Here is a 19,403-nt window from a genome sequence, read left to right as displayed (position 1 = left end):
CACAAGCCTGTCCTCTAGACACGTCATTACGCGAAATAGAGTCGAAAATGGAGGAAGAGCAAGGCTGCATGAAGGAACTTCATTGGGCACCCACTGAAACGTAGCAGGCGGCCGATTTCTGTTGTTGAAAAACGCAGGGGAATAAAGTACTCACAGCTGTAGCAGCCTGCCAGAATCTCTTGTCTCCTCAAGTTGCAGCTTACACAAGCTCGCCGATCCCTCCCTTAGGTCTTCCCTATGGCGTGATGTCACGCTCCCGGCGCTGACAGAGGAGAGAAGCGCGTTTGATCTCCGGGGATGTCGACAGGTTTCCCTTCCTCGCATCTTGGGCGTCCTCCGATAGGCCGAAGAAGAACTCTCCTCTAGCCTACTTCAATATGTACTTAAAGGGTGACGAAGGCATTCGTGTCCCGTTGATTACGGCACAGTGAGTGCCACCGCAGCTCCGAACGTGCACGATCAAAAATGCTCTTATGGAGGTCTGACTGGGGCGAACATAATTCACGCCTCAACTTAGGCCACGGTGCCACGCAGACACTGGCACCAACATCTCCCTTTCACCCATTCACATAATCAGTAAGACCGGACTTCCATCACCGAACTCCAGTGATTTTTGGAAGGTCTGTGGCATAGATAAACCGAAGGGCGACCTGGTTTGAATTCTCCGAACAGCTGCCACGATTCGATGTGGTTTCCCATTCCACCGGTTCCGTCTTGCGCTTGAACATAGACCCAGACATTACATTGTGCTAGTTTCCCGAACACCGGTAAGAGATCATCCCCCCCCCAATGAGCCGGCTTTTCTACGAGGTCGGCGTACTTGTTTGCTAAGGACGACAGTTGCTCGTCGGCCGAGTGAGCAACGCCGGCTCCACGCAGATCGTTCAGCATTGCATGCTTGGGCACGGAATACGGATCCGCGCGAATATAGTCTGCAAGTCTCGTTCGCACGCTTACGTAGTTGGTAGGTTCGCCAGTGAGGTAGAAAGACAACGCTGCAAAAAGGCACTCCCCACTAGCGTCCGCAGTATTGCCAAATACTCTTGGCTTGCCCAGGAACACGGCTGGCCGGGCAGCACGATCGAACCCTTCTTGGTCAAATCCGAGATCCTCAGCATCGAGCTGCCCCAGGTCATGGGGTTCCGACCCATCCCATTCTGGAAAGAAAGCGTGACACATTTCGCGGCGCTGCTCGACGGTGGGGGGTGAAAACGCCTCGTTGTACGACGGCGCTGGAGCTTCACCAATACCAGCGTACTGAAAAAGACAAGCAGATACAGAGGAACGGATAGCACGCAGTCGCCTTCAATTCCTTCGCAGACGGCTCGAAAGCACCAGCGAGAGTTAATGAGGAGTCACTGAACTGCAGTATCGGCGAGAAGCGTCCTACGCATGGGGCTAAAGGTCCGGTTCGCTTCAGACCAAGGGGCCAGGCTGGCAGAAGGCGTGCGCCCCCTGTGCTTTTCTATGACAGATTGTAGCGAAGTTGAAAATGTACTGCAGGCTTCGGCTAAGCTTCGGGGGACTCACGGCTAACAGGGCCTTCTTGGATACTTCCACGTCCGTAGAGCCTGCGGTTTTGGCGACGTATATAGCAGACCGGACGACAAGGTCATCGACGTTCTCAGTCCCCTGTGGCATATCGCTCAAAAGCTGAAAGCATACAAGAAATCATGCAAAAAGCACTCATGTGGGACCAGCAAGTACGCAGCCGCGTGTTATACTCAGACGCGAAGAGGAGGTGCGCGTCTAACGTGTACAGCGGGAGTCTCTGGTAGTGTTGCAACGCCAGTGAATGTACGGAGCCGCCTTGCGTGAAGCTTGACAGGTATGAAGTGTTTCTTTCTACGTAGCTCTAACAAATAGTGCGGTATTTGTGTGTCTAAGGCAGGCAGTCCTAACTTATTGGCGGCATCGGATTGCCAGGGACTAGCAGCGCTCACCAGTGCGTAGGGAAGCTCTTCCATGGGTAGCATTTGCAGCGGTGGTCGGTTTCGGTTAGGTTCCTGTAATTTAGAGAGACTCGTAAAGACAACGTGAGCATAAGGCTTTGCGGATGGAAACAACGGCTGATAGCAAATTATCAACTGGGGCCTTAACCGATTTGGACGCGGGGGTTGCAATGCACGGCAGACGTCATAGTGTCAGCTTAGCTCAACTCTCTCAGCAGATAATGCTCCGTGAAAACCCCCGCCCAAAACACCTCTTGTCAGAAGCGGAGCCGCTCGCGCATGGAGGTATGTGTACCTCGAGACCACTGAACGCGAAATAGACGCTAGAAGTGGAGGAGCTTCGCAGAACCAGCTGGGCGCAGCCACCGAGAGCACTCGCGCTGCTAGAGCATTGTGGGTGTCTTCGAAATTGCGAATGGCGAATCACGGATATGTACGTACCATCTGTGCTCAGGGACGGCACACACGGAAATTTCGGAAATTTGCCCAAAGACGCATTCACCGTGCGCCTGCGCGGGAAGCTCTGTGAGCAAGGGTCGAAGGTAAAGGCTTCGGGCCTGGAAGGTGCCGCCGATTTCTCGATTATTTGCGTTATCTGACGTACGAACTGCTTCCATATCGCGCGCGGCACAGTTGGGTAGTCACACTAGAAACACTTCCAGTAACCCATGGAACGGCGGAAAGGAGCCGTGGATTGCCATGGAAGAATGACGTACAGATTCGGCGACAAACACAAGAGCAGAGGAGCGGTGCTCAGTGCGATCAATAAGCTGTCAGTGCTGACCCCCACCAGGAAATTTCGGTCAGCGCTGCGTGGCCGCCTCACACTTTGATCCATATAGCGTTGGTTTTGCAGCATCATCTAACAACATAATACTCAGTTTCCAAGAGTGGCGAACTCACTAGGTCCCGCGTGTGCTCGACATACTGGCTAAGCAGACAAGGAAACCGCTGGGTCAGACGCAGATTCCTACAACAGCTGCATGCTTCGAGGTCACGGCGCCTGTAAGATCGTGTCTTAGAACTCTGCCCAACACTGGTCGCTGCACAAGGCTCTAGAAGGCTCGACGTACCCGCTGTCACAGTCGCATGTTTTCTGAGGAGGACCGAAGGTCTACAAACAGCGCAGCGCGTTACCTGGCGCCACCCCTCCTAACTCGACCAACATCATCAGCAACTTGATTTTTATGAGAACTGATACTTCATTCCTGTCACTCCCGCTCCATTTGTTGCGCGTAGATCAAAGGAATCGTGGGTGTCGAGGGAAGATCACTGTGGAGAACAAGTTGTTTTATAGAGGAATATGCTCACACATTCCGAGTCATGCCTTATCCAGTGATCCATGTCTTGCTTCTCTACATCTAATTCCTGGTTCGACTACGAGTCTAGACGCTACAACCGAACCAGGCATGCTCGTTTGTTTCCACGCAGAACGACGTCGCCCAAATGAGCGCGCAGAGAAGATTGTGTATGCTAGCATGTGAAGCAGACAGTAAACTCAACTCAACACAGCCGGCAGCTTCAGAGACATAGAGCGACTCCCTGCACCACGCGTAAACCGAGCGCCAACGAAGGCGTACTAAGCTACGTCGCGGCTCGACGGCTCTGTCACCTCAGTAGATGGGAGGCATGTGTACCCGGCATGTACAGAGGCTCTGCATGAAGTGGGTTGTTTTGTTTCAGGCAGTTGCTCAGTCAGCTTAGGTGACCCCTGTACCAGCGCAAACAGGCGCGAAAACGTGGGTCGCGGCCCGGATGCTTACGCGCCGATTCTGAGTTAAGGCATAAGAGGAACGAAAAGCCAAACACCTGATTCCTTCACTGTCAGTGTGGTTTTCCGGGATTGAGCGCACTAGAAACACTCCGAGCCTTGACAATGCTGCAGCGTCTGTGCCTCTCGTGGCAGCCCGCTCGAGACGTGACAACCCATTCACTTTTTGGTCGGGGCCCAATCCCCAGTCGCACTCAATCAAGCCTTGCGTCAGGCTTACCAGCTTACTGCAATATTATGTATGAATGTATACATTGGTGCAAAAGAGAGACTGATGTCATTTAGCTTTCACACCGAGGAATACACGGCAGTGTCAGAGCGTGCTCGCATACGAAATCGGTAAGGTGCTGTTCACACTCACAGCTCCGTCCTGGCAGATCGACACCAGGCGTCACCACATTTCTGGCTCGAATTGTGCTTGTACGACGTCTTGCATGCGAGATGTCGTTAGCACTAGCTTTCATTGGATTCGTTACTCAGAGGTCCGCAAATTTCTAACTGCAGCAACTAGCGGCGAAGCCCCGCAGGCCTTTCGCGCGTCGCCAGGACTCACTCCCGAAGGCTGAAGAGCGCAACCGCGGCACTCGACGAAGAGATACTATTCCCCTCCACTCCTGCGCTGCCTCTTCGTACTTCACTGGACGAACGACGCGTCCGGCCAAAGAACCGCCAGCGACGCGGTTGAAGACATACGCCTCACTGAATGCACCAAGTGACACGCGCGTCCCAGACGCCAAGGCGTCCAGTCTGTTGAGCAGGCGCTTCACTCGCTCACTCCGGCAACCTGGATGCCACACAACCGACAACGCCCACAGGGTGTCGTTGCCACCACACAGATCTCCCACTCTCTTCAAACGCCGCCGCCGCATCGGGCGCGACCGGTCCATCGGTGTGCCAGGCACCCCCCTCTCCCCCAGCCCGCCTTGCTTCAGGACGCGCCGCCGCAGCAGGCAGAAAGAACCGCCTCTGAATGTGAGACGCTATCCGCGGTTCTACCTATACTGCTGGCACACGCTGACACTAGTCTGAGTGGCTCTCCACACCGACGGTTCCAAAGGAATACCGACGACGGCCGCCGGCGGCCGCATCCCCGTCCCGACTGGTCATGGTCTACTGCCTGCCCTGGGACAGCGCTGAGAGCTGCTCGCCGCCGGCGAGGCACACCACACGGAGTTAGACGCTTCGCGGTCTTTCCTCTCCGTCTTCGTGTCACACTCACAGCTCCGTCCTGGCAGATCGACACCAGGCGTCACCACATTTCTGGCTCGAATTTGTGCTTGTACGACGTCATGCGTCTCATCTGCTGTCAGTGCCGACGCGGTTTTAAACAGCCACGCGTGGTGTCCAGTGCGCGGTGTCTGGCGCAGCGGGGCCATGAAAGCGGGATGATTGGCGAGTCGTTCGCGTTCGGAGTGACTGGACGCTTGCGCGATGTGGCGCACCAGAACCGACCCCAGGCTGAGTAATGATCTGCGTACTTCCGTCTCGTTTCCCTACGAAGAGGCATCGCACCTGACAAAGAGCCGCAATGTGGCGGCTACGTCCGCTCAGCGGAATGGGGCACGGTCCCCACTACGCTACGGTTCCCGGGCGGCCCTCTCACCGGCGCGACAGTGTCCTGAACTATGCTGTATGGCACTCTTCGTTACTAGTGCACCTGGCTTAACTACAATCGCAGTGCGCCTCTGCTTGGCGTTTCTGGAGAAGACGCCACGTCTGCTGTCTCCCTCTGCCTGCCAACCGTGACCATGAAGTAAACGCACTCGCTGGCGGTGGCAAAACCGTCAAGTACTGGGGGACCAAAGCAGGTGCAATAGTCTTCCTTCTTGCACGATGGATAGGGCAAAGTAAGCTGTCTGGTGTCAGTGGTCCCGCCGGAGGCTCAAAAGGGAAACAGCATACTCTCTGCGTCGAGAAACACACATGCCACATAGCTAGGAAGTGGAAAAACTCCCGAGGGCACACCTTTCGCAGACGAATCCAGCCCCTTTCTGTGAGCTTGCACCCACTGGTTCAATATCGCGCTTCCTGTGTCTCGGAGATAAAGCTGACTCAACTCCCGCGGGTCAACCAGACCGGATTCTGTGTCCAGGACTGTATGACGCTGCACGAAGAGGACATCGTCCAGCTGTTCAGGCAGCCTGGCTGCTACCGTAGTGGAGTCCAAAACGTGCATGCCGCCACGGGGTTGTGCCGTGCAGTCATCAGTGGCAACGTTGTCGGCGCTTTGAGCAGAATCGTCGATCTCCTCGCGCCGGACACAATGCCAAGAGTACCCACTGCGGGGTGTGCTCCACCCTCTCCTCCCGCCCCCTCCCCTCCCCACGACTTACCTAGAAGCGGCGTGGCGGTGACCCCATCACCGCGGCTGCCCCCCGCGTCGGTCGCTTTCCATAACTTACTCTCTGTGATTGGAGCCATGAGAAGCAGGGTCCTTCAATTCTCCACGCCCTCAACGTTCACAAGCTCAGGACCTCACGGTAGTTCTCCACAATGCTCAGTGCCAGGGGCGCTCGAATGACCCAGACCCGAGGCACGGCACAAAACTGAATGCTTCACTTCTGACCAGCCAGCACGGTCGCTCTCACTGCTCTAAAACGACTGCGTGCTCACCTTCTGGGGATGCGTCAGGTTGACAAACCATAGAGCGCAGCCAGCGGTGCAAGGCCACGTCCCATCCTGCGCCGGAGCGAGCTGGCGAGGACAGGGCGCCCACTCTAGAGTGCTGCTTAACGGGATAGATGCGGCACGACATCCTCGGATCCCCAGATCACGGGGCTTTTCAGCGTCATGGTCGAGTGCCGAACCTGTTTGATCGCACTCATAGATTGCCGACGAAGGTGCATCGTCCAACGATGAACGCACCTCGCCTGATCCACTTGTGGAACCCACGTCAAGTGGCCAGAGGGGCCCCGCTTCTGCGCCGCAGGCCGCGCCGTCCAGGAGCATCGAACCAGACAGTGTTCGCCGGTGAGAGAATTGCGTACTGGACTCGATGGCTGAGCAGATATCACGCGCGGGAGAACAACGCCTTGTTACACACGGAAGTGTTCTGTGTTTTCGCCGTGGCTGGGAGTGGTTGGCACTGCCGATTCAGTGACTGCGCCTCCGTACCTTGCACAGCGAACAGGTGGGTCACGCGAGCACCGGGTTCATCCCGTGCAATAAAGGTCTTACTGCCTGTCACATTGAAGCGGCGTGTGATTTTCTTCTTAAACGACGGCGTGCTGGGATCCCCGGTGCCGTCCGGCCTCACCACGCCATTCTAGCTAAAGACTCGCTATCGCTATTGGCGCTGATGCAGTTCACTGCCCTCCCCCCCCTAAATCTTCCCCCCCATCCCCTGTTTTTTTTGACTAATCCTGATATCCAGAGCTGGGAGCTCGTCGCCTTGGTACACGTTTCTCGCGTGCACTCAGCAGCACCACCAGATAGAGAAGTTCGCCGGGAACTCCGCAGCACAAGATGGCTTACGCATTCGCCACTGCCTTCACTGCTCCTGGCTTTGTCTTCGTCGCCGCCGGCGGCGAGGAGCCGCGGCGTCCTGCCGTCCTGCGCCGGCAGTCCAGAACGCGACGGTCTGCAGCGACGGATCCAGGCGCTCATGCCGAGGACCGTGAAGGCGAAGGCAAGGAGCACCACGATGCGTCCAGATTTCTTCAGGCTCATGATGCGTTTCTTGCCCAGCGCGCTGAGGAAAGAACGCAAACAGCAAGGGTCAGCAGCGAATGGACCCGCCATCGACCTGAAGATGCTCAAGGGCAGGCAACTGGCATTCCGGCAAACCAGGTCGCAGCTGTAAGGCCGAGGACACGCGGCTACCCCCCCTCTCTCCCGCATTCCCCCTCCCACTTCCTTTCAAACCGAACAGGTGAAACACGGTGCGCAGACACTGGCAAGGCGCGCCGGTCGGCACGTCGTGTCTTGCTGGGCGCGGCGAAGGAGTTGAGAAGATGGTCTCGAGTAACGAAATGTGCACTGTGAGTCAAAAGGGCACGTTAAGCAGTGAGGGGGAAGGGGTATGTGTAGACCTCGTGGGTTGTTAGCGCGGCAGCACGGTGCGAGGAGCGACCGGGCACTGTCTCACTGGCGCAGCCACCGGACGCGTTTCAACTAGTCTCGATGCCAGGGGCCCGAGACCTCGACATCAAGCCGTAGGTCCCCCGCACTGAAAAGGAGAAAAAAAAAGGAAACAAGGCGGGTCACCCCTTCGCGCAGGGTAGACTCGTCCCAGCTGTCTGCAGTCGGTCGGCGAAGGCGCCAAGGGGCGCGACACTTGGGTGCGCCTCTCCGCCACGCGAGTTCGGCCGACAGAGTCTGTCACCGAGAGGCGCACTGCCGCTGACCATGACCCCCCCCCCTCCCTGTGCTTCGCGAAATTGGCAAGCGCTACGGGGGAAGCGGTGGCCTTCTCCCTCTCGCTCTTTGCCTTCGCTTCCCCGCTCGGTGTCCCCCCGTGACGGCGAAGCGTGACTTCCCAGTTGCGGACTGCACGTCCTGCTTTCTCACCCGATGGCGCGTGCGCCGCTGAAGGCGACCGAGCCCTTGCCGTCGAGATCTGAGTGATGTTCTTCCGCATGGGGAGTCGATTCGTGGAGTGCGTTCGCCGTCGGGGGCGACGCCTGCGGCGGCCCGACGTCCGCACACCAGCACGGGACGAAGCCGGAGAACAGCGCGAGAAGCTGCACCCCGAGGAGCAACTGAAAGTGAAGAGCAACGGCTTTCATCTTGCTCTGAGTGACGCTGCAGACTTGCTGTGCGGTGGGAACTGCTGAGGCTCAACAGCAAGCCGCGCCACTGTTCGGTTCAGAAAGCAGTCGGCTCAGCGGCCGACCGGCCGAGCCATGCGAAATCGAAGCAGACGCAGATCTGGGGTGGGAGCGGGTTTGCGGAGCGGAAGAGTTAAAAAGCTTGCCCTTGAGGTTGGTGCGCATGAGAACGTTTTTCAAAGACCCAAGACAACCCACCAAATGCGCTCAAGCCTAGCAGGAGCACCGGCGCACGCAGATGACACAGTGTTGGGCCGAACGGCGGCCGCCGCTCCTCACTCGGCGCAGGCGCGTATTAAATTGAGGGAAATCATGAGCGCATCGGTGACGCGCGAAGGCATTCATTCCATAGCAGTTACGTCGAATTAGCTCGGCCTCTCACCTATTTCAAAGACCTGGGTCGAGTCGGCATCGTCAAGGGTCATTCAGCAGATCACGTCCCGAGCGCGGAGTCTGGGCTACGCAGTCCACGGCTGCACGGCCTCTCGAGTGGCCTCGACTGCGCTTGCGGCGCGCTTGCTCGACTTCCAGAAGGGCCCCGTGCCGGTGTCAGTGGCTTCACCACGGCGGATTGGGTGGTAGATACGTGCGCAAAGTAGTCGCGATACCTTCATTACGCCAACCTGCAGTCAAGACCTACGATACCGTGCCCGTTGCTGCCGAGTTCAGCGCAGGTTTAGAATTAATGAAGGAAGCTGACGTGCCTGGTTTTTGGGCACTGTCGTTGAAGAATCCCACTCTAGGGACTTGTGAATGTCTGCGCGTCGTCTCGGTCCCCTTTCGTGTGACAGTCGGCACTGTAACTTTCCCTCCTTTTGTCTCCCTAATCGTGTCCCTCTCACCGACACCGACTTCTTCATTGCAGTCATCATTGCAAAAGAGGTCACCTACGATCCGAGGCAACATATGTAACAGCAGAGAAGCTATCCGATCCTGCTATCGGCGAGGTAGTCTCACCATAGGATCGCCCGCCTGGTCAGAATTATTCGGTTTTCGTGCCTTCGCGAGGACACGCGGTTGCCCGCCAATTTTTCATCCTCCACTCTTCTAGATTTGGTCGACCCGGCCAACTCAGTCTCCAGTTCCTCTGCAAGGCTGTTTAGACAGCGCTGCCCTACCCTGTGGAAAAGCCCTCCATACTTTGCAAAGATGGTCAAATACTGCGGGGCTAAGAAGTGTGACTTGATCGACCTTCTGAATGCGGCGACCACATCTAGAGAACGTAACAAGGTCGTAAAGCAGTTAAAGAAATTCGACCCTTGTCCAAGACGCGAGCTTGACGTTGAGTTTGAGGCCAAAGACTGCAGCTGCAAGAAGTACAACCAGACGCAGTATTACATGTGAGATTCCCGATCCGGTCTGTGGCTCGGCTGTGGGATGGCGTAATTCGCAGTCTGAGTGTTTCCAATCTCGGAAAAGTGTGGTTGCTGTATGCGACGTGCTACTTTCCACGCTGTTTGCTGGGGAGTGAGGGATGACCGTGACTGTTGGACTCATGTTCAGCTCTGGAGTAGAGATTCTATTGACTGGAATGGCGACCTAGCATCAAGTCGCGATCGGACGACGGAAGACGCCCGAAGAGCACGTCACTACTTGCATTCGCGGCCGGATGAGCTGCGTCTCCAATTCCGTTCAGTTTGCTTCGGTCTCCGTTGTGATTCTTGCTCGAACGCCCTGGCAGAGATCTGCGAGGATTCGGGTGACTTGGGCCGTCAATTTCGTGGGGTTGTGAGGTCATGTGGAAATGCCTGTGCGGCTGACGACAAGCGTGTGGCTTGTCAGCGGGGGCACACAGTCCTATAAAACGTCTTGATGTCTGTCTCTGTGCTCAGGTGCTGGCGATGTGATAAACCGAAAACGACGAACGTTAAGGTCATGTGGAATAGTCCCAAAGGTACGGAGAACTTCCAGTCGATGTTGCGAAGCAGAGGTCAAGACAGAGATTTCTGGGACCGGTGTGGCTCTTCGAACGGCAAAACCGGAACCTGGTGCATGCAGAGCGTGTGCTTTCGCTTTGGCACAGTGTGTAGTAAAGAGGGTTACTCTTAGTTGTATCCCGCTGCGTACCAAGATGACTGTACGGCGATGGTATGAACAGCGCTACACGCGTGGCTTCACAGTGTCGCCAGGCGGCCGTTCGCTAAATATATCATCATGGCTAGTATCGCGTTGCATGTGTAGTCAAGACGCTGTGCTGGCTTTATTTTAATGTCGATGTTGTTGTTTGCAGGCTTGAAAATAATCTGCAATACATGCTACTTCGCGTTGAACGCTAATGCAGATCTGGAGAAGGCGAGGAGAGAAAACGCCCAGAACTACAGCTTCATGAAAAAGAAGTAGTCAACGTGAATTGGAGCCGTCGGCGTTTTGATTTGGGTAATGCGCCTGGTCGTTTCAAATTTGTTGAAGGTGCGAACAGTTTGCCTGTGGCAGCTGGCATGTAGGGGCATCAGATTGTTCGCCTGCCGTGGAGTTGCCGCACGGGTGTGCAGTGTGAATATGACCGAACCTTTTGTCAGTGCCAAATCTGTCATAGTCGGATTGCCAGAAAAGTATGCGCAAGTAAACTAGGACGTGATTCACTTTTCAGTTTCCACTCATAGTCTTGAAGGGAGAGACCTCTCAGGGCCACAACAACGCAATCGCTTGTCGGGGGGTGTTTATCGTTTCCGGTTACGAGACAAAAGCAAGTACCCGCGTACCATGGTGAAGGATCTACGAAGTTTCAACTGATCATTTTAACAGGCCGGAGCCCCAGCGGTCCTGGCAGGGTGCTGCAGTCTGTGGAGAACTAGGCGGTAGTTTAACAACAGCTGGCCCCCACAGAGTCGGTGCGGGTGCAGGCGGTAGCATTTCCACTGAACAGTGTATCGATGCGCGCTCAACTCAAAACGACGAGGCTGGCAGTGTAGTTGTGCTCACAAAATCACGATAGCGCAGGAATATCGTATACAGCCACTACAGTCGTTACAGCACATAGGCGCTGCGGAGACGCACGCTTAAGTTTTCTAGCCTATTCTCGCTTCATGCAGACTCTCCAGTCAAACTTCCACTTGCAGACACCAGTTCGGCGTTGGTTCGACTCATCGGCGCATGTACTATCAAAGGGATGAAAAGCAACACGCCACGTATGCCTGCCAGTGGGTTATTTCTAGTGATGCTGCATACAGCTGGGAACACTGGGATGCGTTGCCCCTGAAAATAGTGGAACTGTATCGCTGCCTGGTACCGTATCAGGGCTAGAGAGACACGATGCCACTCTTGCCGGAGGCGCTGCGGAGTTAGGCATGGCAGAATGAACTGAAAAACGCCAGAGCATCTCCAGGCACCGTGCCCGCCGTCGTTTCGTCGACAGTTGGTGAATTATGTTCAGAAGCTTTGCGTATACTTGAGTAACGTGTTCCTAGAAGTCCTCGGCTTCTTTCAGCCTGAAGCACGGGGCACCTTCCCACTACACATGACCCGCGTTGTTCACCGAAGCCTTGAGCCGAGAAGCTCACTGCATGTCAGATGTCATTGTGAAGTACACCGCAGTCATCCCTGAGCCGGCAGCCCAACGATGTTTTCGAGAGAGTTTTTTCTTCAGTGCGTGGACAAGCGTACGCAGGCTCCTCTCACCACCCCTGCCGCAGAAGACCCCTGTTATTCATTTAATGAGATATATCTGTTTCTGACTATTACTATGAAGCGGTTTCACCTGCAAAGACCACCCCCTGACCCCGACTAGTTCTAAATATTATCCTACAGCACAACGAGCAAATGTGAACGCGCCTGGAAGGACGGGTGCTTAGTCGGTGTCGTGCTAACTACCTTCCCCGCGCGGAAGCTTATCCGTATGAGATGGACAGGACGAAATGGCAAGAATGTAAGGTCCTCAGCACCGCCGAGCGCCCTAGCCTTGCTATGAGTCCGAAAGACTTAGGCAATCGCTTCAAGTCAACCTCTGAAAGTTTCATACGCCGATAGAAGACTTCTGTCAAGGAAATCAAAACGACTTGAGACATAGATTATTCGCACTCACTTCAGTCAAGCAGGAAAAGCGGACTTGACTTCTTCTGCTCGATGACGGCTCAGAAACAAAAGAAAAGATTCAGGCTCATGCCAAGCTCCCATACTGGTACACTGAGCACAGTATGCAAGAAATCAGTTTACTGCGCGCCGCCAGTTTGCTGGACCATCGCGTCAATGACGTCGCCGTCCTCGATGCCCATATCCAGTGGAGTCTTCTCTGGCTTTACACGCTCTCCGTCAAAAAGAAATCTGACTGCGTCCATATGCTGGCCGAGCCGGTTGCAGTACGCCTGCATCAGTTTCTCCAGTTTCGTCTTCTTCTTAATTTTGAAGTACACCTCACTGCCGTCCTGCAGACATTATGATGAATACGAAATAAGCAACACTCAGTCACTGTGCCGGCTCCCCTCTTCAGATAGACTTCGGTCTAAGTGCAAGATATCGGGACATCAAAGTGGCGCACCGACAAAAAGATAAACGGCGGATCGCGCATTTGAATATTAAAAAACCACGAATGCCACTCTGTTGGACGCGCGAGAGCACAGGTGCATGAGCCAAGAATGGCTTCTCGCGAGACGCGAACCAGATAGCAGCGATCGACTGTAGTACACGTTGGCAATAACGAACTCACAGACACCACGCTCAGCCAGAGAGTTGAAGGAAGTTGCTAAATCTTGTCTTGCGACGCAGTTACTTCACACGTAAAGGGAAAACCACGAATGCCAGAGCAGCGTTGGCGGCCTTCGACATATTTCTACGACGCAAGCCCCCTTGCGTCTACGAATGCAAAAAACTGGAAAATCGTGGACAGTCCGATGGCTTTCGGTTTCCACGCAGTACTACGGTCACAAGCATCAACCACAAATGCACGGGGAAGAAAGGGAACTTACAGGTGAGCGAACCTTGAGCTGCATATGCTCCTTCTCGCCAGCTTCGTCCTTTTTGTCGTCCGACATTGTGTTGGTAAAAATCGGTCGCGCAGCACGGAAATCAGGCGGGTATATTCGACGAAAAGCGGTTTCAGAGATTCACAACAAGCGAATAGTTGTAAGCGTTTGCTACTACAATCTCCAAAGAGGTGAAACATCAAAAATTACACAGTTGTTACGAAGGGTGGACGTAGGATAGGGTTCGTGAGGGCGGATTCGCGGACTGGGTCAACAACTGCGTTTTTTCGCATGACACGCATTTGCATTTCTTCGACGCATGCTCTCGCCCGCCCTACCAACACTCGTACCAGTCAGAGTGGCACTAGAGCGCGATAGGCACACCACTGCCGTCCCCCACCTGTGGTCGGTGTCCCAAGAAACAGAAGTAATGGTGACAGTGAGAGTGGATGGGCGGCTTGAGTTTTCCTTCGAAGGCAGAAAAACGCCAATTCAGAGTTGATTTTATATCGTGGGGTTATTTTGCGTATGTATTATTGATATGAATCGATCGTGCATGCGGCTCTTTGCATGTAGACACGCCAACACTAGCTCGTCGGGCGACGGAGGAAGTTAAGATCTTGACTTGAGACCCTTGTTTCGCTGCTGGACACCAAATGAAAAGAAACCCTCTGCTCCTATCCGGTGGCGTCCACTGGGTGTGATGCCGCTTTAGGTAGCATTCTTTGCTGGATGTATTTTTATTCCTTCTGCGGTTTCATGCACCGTGACGATCCCTGGAGGTGCCCATTCAAGCAGCTTTCACGCCAGCACCAGTGCAAGTGCTGATTCAGGCGTTAGACTATGAAAGGGGGGTGCAAGGCGTTTCCTACGCTCGGCGTTGATGTTTGCAACGCGAGAACCTAGTACACTTCCCATTCAGTGTTTTGGGAAGTTACCACATTTTGCTTGTAGGATCGCGAATCAGGCTGTAGCAGGGTAGATCATACCACGATCGCTGTGTGGGTGGAAGGAGTTACTGAATTTAAACATCTATGTTTAGGCTCCTCATCTGGTCTTTCGTTCTCAGACGACGCGCCCGTAGATGTGCAGGGCTTATTCACCCATGATTTATGTCGCGTGGCGTCTCGAATCGTGTTTGGTCACGCGCGTCCGTCGTTGCACTAGCTGGCACTGACCATGTCACAGTAGCACCCAACAATGATCACAGATTCTTGGAGGTGTAGCAACCAAATGGCCCAGGAACTCACCACGAGTAGAGCCAAGACCAGTTTCTTCTGTTCTTGGCCCTCGTCTATCTGGATAGTGTCGAGCCCGTCGTTGAGTTCACGTAGGCGCCCGCCTGCGCATACTTACGTCACCTTCAGGGGGTGTCAGTTGGATGAAACGGCGACCGGCAACGTCCCTTTGGAAACGGTGGGAAACCATCGAGCGGACCAATGCGTGCCCGAATATTTCACTAAAAACCGATGCACTTCGACGCAGACACAAAACAAAGGTCCGGTAAACAACCGCGCGCTCACCACACAGCATCTACCTTATGTCGCTTGCTCTCTCAGGGCACACTCTCTTCTCTGTATCGTTGATGGGTGGTCTCGGGAGGGTAAGAAAGTCCCCCGCCACCCCCAAGGTCCAAGGTTGTCACTCCAGGGCTGTAGCTGCTGCCTGTGCTTGCCCAGGTGCCTGGTATGTACTTCCCCCGGAGGGGTGTTTTTCCACACCTTGCTATGGTTCGGAAAATGAAACGTCTTCAACCATAGTGGTCCCTTGCGAGGCACTGCGGATGTGCTAGTGGGGTGGCAAAATTCTTACTCAGACTATCAGGAGGTTGCTCATCGCCAGGTAACGGAGGCCCGGCCGAAAATCGGGGAACAGGGGCGGATGACGGACCATGGCATTCAGGTGAAGCCCCACACTCTCGCATTTAACGCCCCGTGCATTTCGAATACGTACAGGCTTCGGCTCCGGCAGTCATTTTCTCAGCAGTTCAAGTCGGATCTACATGCCAGAGGCATCTTTTGCTTCTGTTTGAACCACACATCGGTCAGAGCGGCACGACAAAATCGGGCTGCTTGGCCTTGTGACCTGTATCTGGACCAACAGTCTGCTTCGCTTGGCGACGACCCCACCTTCTGGTGGAGGCCTACTATTAACCGGGTCTGCCTCGCATCTGGACTGCCGACATAATGCGCAATCGCCCTCCGTGGTACGGTCCGACCTCCCAGTGCTTGTGCAAGGCACGGTAGCACGTACACGAGAGTGAGGCAACGCAGTTGACCCGCCGACCCAGAGCAAGAGACACCAGGCGGGCAGTTTAAGCTACTGCATGGAGCCGCTGCGTTCGTTCTCCTCGGTGTGTTTGCGTCAAGGGCTCTCCGACGGTATGCGTTCAGCAAGGTGGCGAAGCGAGTGTGGCAGGCTACACAGTCTGAAACCGTCGCGAGTCCTCTCACCACGTGGCCCCCACGTACGTCAGTGTAGCAGCGGGGCGTGTTTGACTGCTAGAGACACTGGCTCCGTCACATCTCACTCTCCACTACATCTGTCGGGGATAACGGCTCGGATACCAGTCAACCTAGCAGACGAAGCCCGTCCTCGTCACAAAAAATGTCGAAGTGGAGACCAGCCCACACTACGACGTTGGGTTCTGCCGAGGGTCTCGTGGCGACACACCTTCGGTAGGACCACTTGAGTTTTGTGTCGCCGAGAGTGCATGTGCATCGCATACCACCGCGGCTGAGGGGATCCACCAGTCCGTTGCCCTTTTTTGGACGGCACCTGCAGGGAAGCAGCCGCTCTCGCAAAAGAATCGCCGGCGCACATGAGCGTCTCGGTGCTACAGCGGGGCACCTGCTCCCCACCGAGCACACCAAGTGCACATCCCCCTCCTCAACCGAAACACTGCGACCTGATGCGGAATGTGAGACACGGCGCAGACGTCCCTGTGCACCGACCACGAGAGCCCTTCAGGCGACACTGCGGGCGTGTCCCAGACCGCATGCAAGCCCCGGCTCGTCGGACGGAGGCCTGCCGGGTTTTCTCGCTCGAGAAAAGTAGGGTGCCGTCGTCCCGAGGGAGAGAACGTGTCTCTCGGGCACTGCCGAGCCATGTATATATTGACCGGCGAACGGGCTCCTTGGCAGCGAAGTTCGCCACGCTTCGTAAGATTTAGTTGTGAGCTGTTTTCGAAAGCCGCCTCTGATACACCGTCATCTTGCACTTACAGTGGTGTGGAACCCGCCCTCGAAATCATTTTTCGAGGTAAGAGCATGTTTTCAGTCTCTCTCTCTCTCCACGCCACGGTCATGCTACCCGTTGATTTCGCGCCGCAGTTTCTTCTTTACCAAGGAAAACTTCAGCGGACCCTCTCATGGTCCAAGTGGTTCACAACCCTCTACGTGAATTACACCAGTCGTCGGAGTTCTCTGAGAGGAAACGGGAGCGATGCGGCCACCGCACTGCTCGCGTACCTGCTTACCGGGATACTTCAAGGGGAGCAGGCGTGCAGAAGGGCGCTGTGACACCGTATTTCGAGCCTGAAGCAACCTGTAACGAACTGGTGGTGCCGAGGCCTTCATGCTGCTCCCCAAGTGGAAGGGTCCGATGCTTCACCATCGCGGCAAACTCAAAGATTGTGTCTCCCGGCAGCCACCCCACACTTAGACCTAAAGTGCTGTTCAGGATTTAGTACTGGATGGGGTAGTGGACGCACTCTCGGACACTCTGGTGCGTTGGGACGACCGTGTTCGCAGGTCTCTCACTCCACGGCCTCGGGGTACCTGAGCAGCAAAATGAGCGCAACTGGGAAGACAGAAGGAAGCCAGAGGCTGGAGAATGGGTCGGAGGTGAAGGCGGAAGCACCGGCTCTTCGAGTGCCGACTAAGGTATGCGCCTTGCCGACAAAATCGCGGAGGCCTGCTCTGGAGAGAGGCGTGAATAACACAACCGGCTACCTGTGCATCTGCGCGTTTTCTACGTTCGTCTCGAGGTGCACAAAGCATTCCCTTGTCTCCATACGCCCTCAGTCTCTCTGCAAAGAATTAATGGTTGCGGGTGCACCACAGAGCGTGTGACACGTAGCACGGGCCCTCGGCGCAAGTGTGTGTGTGTGTGGACTGTGGCGACCTCTAAGCGACATCGCTCAAGAGCGTGTGAACCACCCCTCGCTGTTGCCTCTTCAGTTTCCCTGCTCATCCTGTCCTCCGCTCTGCCACGCAGTCGTACAGCAACACAGCCTGGCTCCACAGCCGCTCAGCCAGGCAAGTTCGCATCTTGTGCGAGTACCTGGAGGTGCGAGATCGCTTGCGGCGCAGTCGGGTTCTGGCCACGTTCCTCGTCTTCGGCACAGCCCGCGGACTGAGCCGAGAGCAGTGGCAAGCGCGCATGACTGCGGCAACGGACCGCCTCAGCCAGTTGAAGGCTGAGAGCAAGCAAGACGCGAACACCAAGGAGAGCCAGGAAATTGAATCCGCTGAGCGGGAAATCACACGCCTGCGTCGGCTCGAGTGGGTCTGCGAATTCGCAGAGAAGGTCACCAGGCTGACGCGGAGGCTGGCGGAGTGGCTGCTTACCCCTGAAGCGCGAACTGTACGTGGATTCGTAGTCGTATACCTAGGCAACTGGGGCTCCATTCTACGAGGGCTGATGCGACTCGAGCGCACAAACGTCTACTGGAGCAGAAAACATCCCGCGTTTGCTGCAGGGCAAACTGCGGTGCTGACAATGAGACCTGCGTCAGTTCGTAGCTGCGACGTGTCAATACTGGCGAGAGAACGGAAAGGAAACAGGTGCTGTGTACTTTTAGCTGGACACAGAGAAAACGTGCGTTTCATATACTAGGCAAGTGCGGCTCACGAAACTCCGATGTGTGCGGCGGCAGCCGCAACAGAAAGTGCTGACCAGTTTCGTGCCGCTACTGATGCCCGCGACTGGTTCTCTCTGAGTTTTTGCCTTTCGTGTTTGCAGGCGGTGGCAAAGATTCTGCGAGAGATACCGACCCCGCTCGAGAACGACGACGACTGGGGTCAGGAGGCGAGCGCGCTCGACGAACCAGACGGGGTCTGCCCTGTCGCCATTTGCACCGGCGGCGGCCCTGGTCTGATGGAGGCGGCCAACAAGGGAGCTGCGCAAGTCCCCGGTGCTCGGAGCATCGGCATGGGAATCAGTCTTCCCTTTGAGAGTGGACTGAACCCTTACGTCTCGAAGGAGCTGGGCTTCCAGTTCCAGTACTTTTTCACACGCAAGTTCTGGATGGTCTACAGTGCGCTCGGCGTCATTGCCGCTCCCGGAGGCGTAGGCACGCTCGACGAGCTCATGGAGGTGTTAACGCTCAAACAGACCAAAAAGATGAAGCGAGACATTCCGATCGTGCTATTCGGGAAAACATACTGGGATGTAAGTGTAGACCCCTGCTCACAGCGCCAGCGCAGCAGGCTAGCCAAAAACGCAGTGTACCGAAAACACCACGACGCTGTGAGCATTTCGAGGCGTCTACCACGCAGTACCCGATCTAGGCCACTGTGGAGGACCGTAGTCGATCTGCCGCTCTCTCACGCCGATATCCGGCAGGTCCATGTCTCAGCAACCACAGACTTAGGCGCGGTTAAACGCATGCATCAAATGCGCCCGTGTTACGTACACTGTCTTCTCAACTGTACAGAGCGTCCTCAACTTCGACAAAATGGTTGAGTATGGAATGATCAGCGAATGCGACCGCGACCAGCTCTTCCTCACCGACGACGAGGATGAGGCATTTGAGTACCTCAGAAGCTTCCTTCTACAAGACAAGCTAGTATTGGGAGAGGGCTACGTTCACAAGTCCCTCCGAAAGAGGCGTCGCGAGTAAAACTGTGTGGCGTTATTTTTATGATAATGAATACCCCCTCAAGACCGAGATGCGACTTTTTTTGTTGAGTCTCTGCCGGATGCGGCGTCCGTGCCGCTTTATGTGCGAGACAGACAGATCGCCTCGCTGTGAGTCTCGGTGTCAGCTGCTACCGTCACTGTATTTCCG

The 19,403-nt window shown here is 55.4% G+C and overlaps 5 protein-coding genes across 5 annotated transcripts; 2 read left to right on the top strand and 3 right to left on the bottom strand.

Annotated features, from left to right (window-relative positions):
• Positions 1 to 573: 573 nt before the first annotated feature.
• BESB_049490 (uncharacterized protein) lies at positions 574 to 2,396 on the bottom strand (the record flags this gene model as incomplete). The annotated part of the gene is made up of 4 exons (XM_029363400.1): positions 574 to 1,257; positions 1,531 to 1,653; positions 1,944 to 2,006; positions 2,394 to 2,396. The coding sequence occupies 4 exons, from the start codon at positions 2,394 to 2,396 to the stop codon at positions 574 to 576; spliced, it is 873 nt and encodes a 290-aa protein (XP_029220766.1).
• Positions 2,397 to 6,452: 4,056 nt separating this feature from the next.
• On the bottom strand, positions 6,453 to 8,450 carry BESB_049480 (uncharacterized protein; the record flags this gene model as incomplete). The annotated part of the gene is made up of 3 exons (XM_029363399.1): positions 6,453 to 6,530; positions 7,198 to 7,414; positions 8,233 to 8,450. The coding sequence occupies 3 exons, from the start codon at positions 8,448 to 8,450 to the stop codon at positions 6,453 to 6,455; spliced, it is 513 nt and encodes a 170-aa protein (XP_029220765.1).
• Positions 8,451 to 9,641: 1,191 nt separating this feature from the next.
• Positions 9,642 to 10,832, top strand: BESB_049470 (uncharacterized protein; the record flags this gene model as incomplete). Its single annotated transcript, XM_029363398.1, has 3 exons — positions 9,642 to 9,832; positions 10,325 to 10,386; positions 10,723 to 10,832. 3 exons carry the CDS (start codon positions 9,642 to 9,644, stop codon positions 10,830 to 10,832), a joined length of 363 nt encoding a protein of 120 aa, XP_029220764.1.
• A 1,808-nt stretch (positions 10,833 to 12,640) lies between these two features.
• Positions 12,641 to 13,459, bottom strand: BESB_049460 (putative small ubiquitin family modifier; the record flags this gene model as incomplete). The annotated part of the gene is made up of 2 exons (XM_029363397.1): positions 12,641 to 12,853; positions 13,394 to 13,459. The coding sequence occupies 2 exons, from the start codon at positions 13,457 to 13,459 to the stop codon at positions 12,641 to 12,643; spliced, it is 279 nt and encodes a 92-aa protein (XP_029220763.1).
• Positions 13,460 to 17,181: 3,722 nt separating this feature from the next.
• BESB_049450 (lysine decarboxylase family protein) lies at positions 17,182 to 19,235 on the top strand (the record flags this gene model as incomplete). Its single annotated transcript, XM_029363396.1, has 4 exons — positions 17,182 to 17,274; positions 17,609 to 17,977; positions 18,356 to 18,784; positions 19,050 to 19,235. The coding sequence occupies 4 exons, from the start codon at positions 17,182 to 17,184 to the stop codon at positions 19,233 to 19,235; spliced, it is 1,077 nt and encodes a 358-aa protein (XP_029220762.1).
• Positions 19,236 to 19,403: the final 168 nt, after the last annotated feature.

Source organism: Besnoitia besnoiti, chromosome III (genome assembly GCF_002563875.1).
Source record: "Besnoitia besnoiti strain Bb-Ger1 chromosome III, whole genome shotgun sequence".
Classification (NCBI taxonomy): Eukaryota; Apicomplexa; class Conoidasida; order Eucoccidiorida; family Sarcocystidae; genus Besnoitia; species Besnoitia besnoiti.
Note: the sequence above shows the minus strand (reverse complement) of the source record. Positions and strands in the feature narration are given on the sequence as shown.